The 4810-nt window shown below is 44.0% G+C and overlaps 2 protein-coding genes across 2 annotated transcripts in view; both read right to left on the reverse strand.

Annotated features, from left to right (window-relative positions):
* LOC107479962 (probable LRR receptor-like serine/threonine-protein kinase At4g37250) overlaps positions 1-438 on the reverse strand; it is a 3198-nt gene extending 2760 nt beyond the window's left edge. Inside the window, 2 exon segments of the mRNA XM_021138335.2 lie at position 1; positions 3-438. The exon segment at position 1 is cut by the window's left edge and continues 290 nt beyond it. Of these exon segments, the coding sequence (XP_020993994.1) occupies position 1; positions 3-433 (432 nt within the window). The 5' untranslated portion in view covers positions 434-438.
* A 1452-nt stretch (positions 439-1890) lies between these two features.
* LOC107479954 (uncharacterized) lies at positions 1891-2829 on the reverse strand. The gene has a single exon (XM_016100073.1). It carries the CDS (start codon positions 2827-2829, stop codon positions 1891-1893), a length of 939 nt encoding a protein of 312 aa, XP_015955559.1.
* Positions 2830-4810: the final 1981 nt, after the last annotated feature.

The raw sequence follows: 4810 nt of genomic DNA on the forward strand, positions 1-4810 counted from the left end.
TTGAACCCACAAGCTGAGAATTGGGAAGTGACAAAGCCGTTACTCTGTTCTGGAAACCGTTACCGGAAACGCTGGAGCACGTAACGCCGTTCCAAGAACATGGAGTGGCGTCGCTGTAGTTCCAGGTGGCAAGAGCGGAGAGAGGGTCGTTTAGAACGGCGTACTTGAAAGAGAGTAAGAGGACGCCGTCTCTAGTGAGGGCATAACATTGGTTAACGGTAACGAGGAGAAGGAATGCAAGGACGTTTTTCAACCACCGTGAAGTGAGAGAAAGAGGAAGAGTTTTGTGGCGATGGTTGCTCATGGTTTTTTTACAGAGTGAAGAGGAAGATGATGATGATGATTCTGCCACATTTCTTCTCCAAGTGAGAACGGAGAGAGAATGGACGGTAAGATGTTGCGGGTATTTATTGCCATGGGGACAGAGGGCCATGTGAAATGGGGAAAAAGAAAAGAATTAAGAAAATAATTTAATTATTAAAAAATAAATAAAATAAAATATTTAATTTTACTGGGTTTTAAAGAAATATTTTGAGAGTACAGTATAATAATAAATTTTCAAACATGGAAATCTTAGACTCTATCAGTTTTTAATAATTTTAGTCGAAATTTAATTAGTATAAATATCAATTTGTTAGTCAATAAATAAATTTTAGAAGTAATTATTAGCGTAAAAAATAAGAATAAGCCATGGGAGGAAAGAATTTACTTGAATCAGCCAAAACAAAATTTGTTTTACCAATTAACTAATGCACAAATATATATAGTTCGAATCACACTGTTTCGAATCTGGATTGAATGACAATTCGAATTACTATGAAGTCTGAACTAAGCATAAATTGAATTGGGCCAATTCGAATTACTCCATTTGTAATTCGAATCAAACTTATTTGAACTCCTCTCATGCACGCCATACAACATAATTCGAATTGGCTTAATTTGAATTACTCAAATTGTAATTCGAACCAGGCTGGTTCGAACTATAAAGGAGCAGAGTTGTATATATATGTTGTGGACAAATCATGATATTCTACTTTGAAAATGGCTGTTCAAAGTTTATGAAATTTCAGTTACTAGCATTTTTTCCGCATCATGTATTAGTTTAATTTGTAGATTTATTTATTGCGTTGTGAATTCAACAGACATTTCGTACAAAACTTCGGAAACGGAACATATTCATTAAGTAAGATCCGATGCACAGTACATCACATTAACATTAACAAACTCTATCAGTTAACAACAACAAGTAAGAAAACCTATAACAGTGGAATCTAAACACTAAAGTGAAATAAACAAAGTACCAAAGCTAGCAATACACCTACTCATGTCCCCCTGTATGCTCTGGCCCTCCGACCTATGGGCAACTCCGACGTGTGTGTCCGGGTTGCCGACAGAGGCCACATCTCTTTGGCCGGTTCGGATCTGCCTCGTCCATGTTGGTCCGTATCCTAGTGGACCTCGGACGACCCTCTCTCACACACCTCTTGTTAGGGTCCGGGATTACAGTCGGCCTGTCATATGGTGGCCAGAAACCCTCCGGAATGGGAGGTGTGAATCCCATCCGATACACACTGAACACCGAACTAAGACGATACACCTGGTGGACGTAAGGCTGCCATGTAAGCCGTGAGTAGGCACAGCATGCCAGTACGTGCGGACACGGGAATAAAGTGCCTGGAAGTATCCGTAGTCACATGTCTGAGATGCAAGCGAGACTCTGTAGCTACCCAGTGAGAAAGAACCAGTTGGAGTTGTCTCTGCGACAGTGAACTCCGAGTTATCCCTATCGTACAAAGTCACCATCAAGCACCTCACTGTCTTCAAGTTGGCCTCGATACAAGTCACCAAGTGCTGACTAAATTGTTGTCCGGTTCCGAGCTGGGCCTCCGCCTATCTCCCCTTGCGAACAAATAGTTCGGCCAGCCTTCCGTATGTTGCCTTCACCAGCGAGCACACAGGGAGGTTTCTGACACCCTTTAGGATTGAGTTCACACACTCAGAGATATTCGTCATCATGTGTTCGAATCTCTGACCCTCATTACGATGCTGTGTCCACAAGGAATACTCAATCCGGTTCGCCCAGTCATACATCGACGGGTCTTCAAACCGCAAAATATCAAACCAGTAATCGAACTCTACCTCGGTCTTTGCGTACGCTGCATTGACAAGAAGCCTCCTTGCGTCTTTGCCCTTGAAGGTTAGGGCGAAATTTGCCGCTACATGTCGAATGCAGAATGCCCGGTATGCAGCTGGAGGTAACCAGCCTCTGTCAGGAGCCTCAAGCGCGGCCTTGATGCCGTTATGCCTGTCCGATATAACCAGCAGACCCGACTGCGGTGTCACGTGCTGACGTAGGTGGGAGAGAAAGAAGGACCAAGACTCAACATTCTCACCCTCCACTAGTGCGAATGCAACAGGGAGTATGTTGGAGTTCCCGTCCTGTGCAATAGCCACAAGCAACATTCTCCCATACTTTCCATACAGATGGGTGCCGTCAATACTAACCAGCGGCTTGCAATGACGAAATGCCTCGATACACGGTGGAAACGTCCAAAATAATCTGTGAAAATAAGCTCGAGACTCGTCCAGCTGTCCACCAACTCGAACAGGGCTCGTCCTAAGGACTGCAACAGTACCAGGCATCGTCAACTGGACTCCTAACACCCACCTAGGGAGCTTGTTGTACGACTCATCCCAGTCACCATAGATGAGGGCAACAACCTTCTGCTTCGCCAGCCAGACCCTCCTGTACATCGGCCTAAACCCAAAGTGTGTGGCCGTGGCATTTAGGATCACCTTGATGCTGACGGATGCATTAGCCCTAACCATTGGCATAATGAATGCCGATATCACATGATAATCCAAACTTCTGTGGTCACTAGAGATGGAGGTGGCCAGACACGTATGAGGTCCATTGTACCGTTTGACCTCCCAAATGCCCTTGCGCTGTCAGAGACTCCGCCGAATCAACCACGTGCACCCATTCCCGAACTCAGAACACTTGCCCACATACCGGCGATAGTCGGACTTCACTACCTTGTAATGTACCCCTCGGCAGATGCTGTAAGTCTTCACACTTAATAGGGCCTCATCTTTGTCCTGAAATTGCTGACCAACCTAAAACTCTGTCAGGCCTGGAGACCCTTCCGCATCCCTAGCGCCAAACCTAGCAAGCTGCCCCGGAATCCCCTCCTGCCTCATGGCATCCAAGTCCAAGGATGAAAAATGTGGAGGGTATTGCTGTGTGCCAGAGCTAGAACCACCTATCGCCCCAGCAGGATCACTCGCTCTGATATCATCGCCACTATCATCAGCAATCATATCTGGCTCGACATCGTTGTCATCTGGATCATCCAAAAATTGCTCTCCAACCCCACCCGGTGCAGCACACTGTAAAGAGGTCGGCCGAAATTCCTATGTTCCAACCTCGTCGCCTACACTGCCGTTGAGATCAGCAGCGAAGGAAGGGGAGGCGACAGGCTGGATAGGTGGCTCGTACGCAAGGACGGAGGTAGAAGCAACGGCAGGTTTGGAGCTAGAATCGGCTACCGTGGCTAAAGTGGTGGTATTCCGGTTCGAACCCCCCGAGCTCGATACCACATCAACCAACTTTGCCAATAGCTCTGGTGTCCTCACTTCCGAAAACTGACGGCGACATTGAAACATGACCTGCAAGTCCTCATCACCCCCGATCGTGAAACAATCATACTTCACGATGTCTTGGAGCACCATGATCCGAATGCGATAGAAGAATTTCTTAACCCGTTTCACACCATCCAGACCCAGTTTCATCAGCACAGAGCTAACAAGGTCATCGTACCTTACCGTAGGCCTCACGATAATACAGAGAGGATCCTTATCAGTGAACTTCACACCGGAACGTGTCTTCCTCTTAATCGATCCTTTGTGGTGAACCAACACCACAAAACTCTCCTAACTAGCCATTCTACTCCTCTAATGAGAGCAACTCACATCCACAACATATATATACAACTCTGCTCCTTTATAGTTCGAACCAGCCTGGTTCGAATTACAATTTGAGTAATTCGAATTAAGCCAATTCGAATTACGTTGCATGGCGTGCATGAGAGGAGTTCGAATCAGCTTGATTCGAATTACAAATGGAGTAATTCAAATTGACCCAATTCGATTTTATGCTTAGTTCAGGCTTCATAGTAATTCAAATTGCCTCAATTCAAATTACATTCAATCCAAGTTCGAAACAGTGTGATTCAAACTATATATATTTGTGCATTGCTTGATTGGTGAAACGAATTTTGTTTTGGCTTATTCACAAAAATTCTTTCTCCCCATGGCTTATTCTTGTTTTTTACCTTAATTATTAAATCAATATTTGAAAGATTCAAGAGTAGATAAAAAAGATCTTAAATGATGTTAACCATAAAATAAGTTTAAATTTGGGCAATTTACTATAATAAATAATATGGGAACCAAATTTACCAGAGTATATAAAATAGAAAACGGATACCAAAATGCATTTTTTCCATAATCTATGTAAATTCCAACAGGGATCTCGCAGTTTACCAATATACGTAATCCGTTATAGGGGTGTCGCGGATTACATGCTAGGCGAAATAAGCATAAACTGCGACTAGGGTGTCGCAGTTTACGTTTTGGATGTATAATGTGCATAAATTGTGACAGGGGTGTAGCGATTTATGCGTTAGTATAAATACGCTGAAGGGGTCTCATGGATTACATTTGTGCTGGAGATAAACTTTTTTAGAGAGAGAAAGAGATGTTTTCTAGAGAGAGAGAAAGAGAGAAAAGTGTGGGTTGGTTGAGTAGA

The sequence above is a fragment of the Arachis duranensis genome, chromosome 1 (genome assembly GCF_000817695.3).
Source record: "Arachis duranensis cultivar V14167 chromosome 1, aradu.V14167.gnm2.J7QH, whole genome shotgun sequence".
NCBI classification, from domain to species: domain Eukaryota; kingdom Viridiplantae; phylum Streptophyta; class Magnoliopsida; order Fabales; family Fabaceae; genus Arachis; species Arachis duranensis.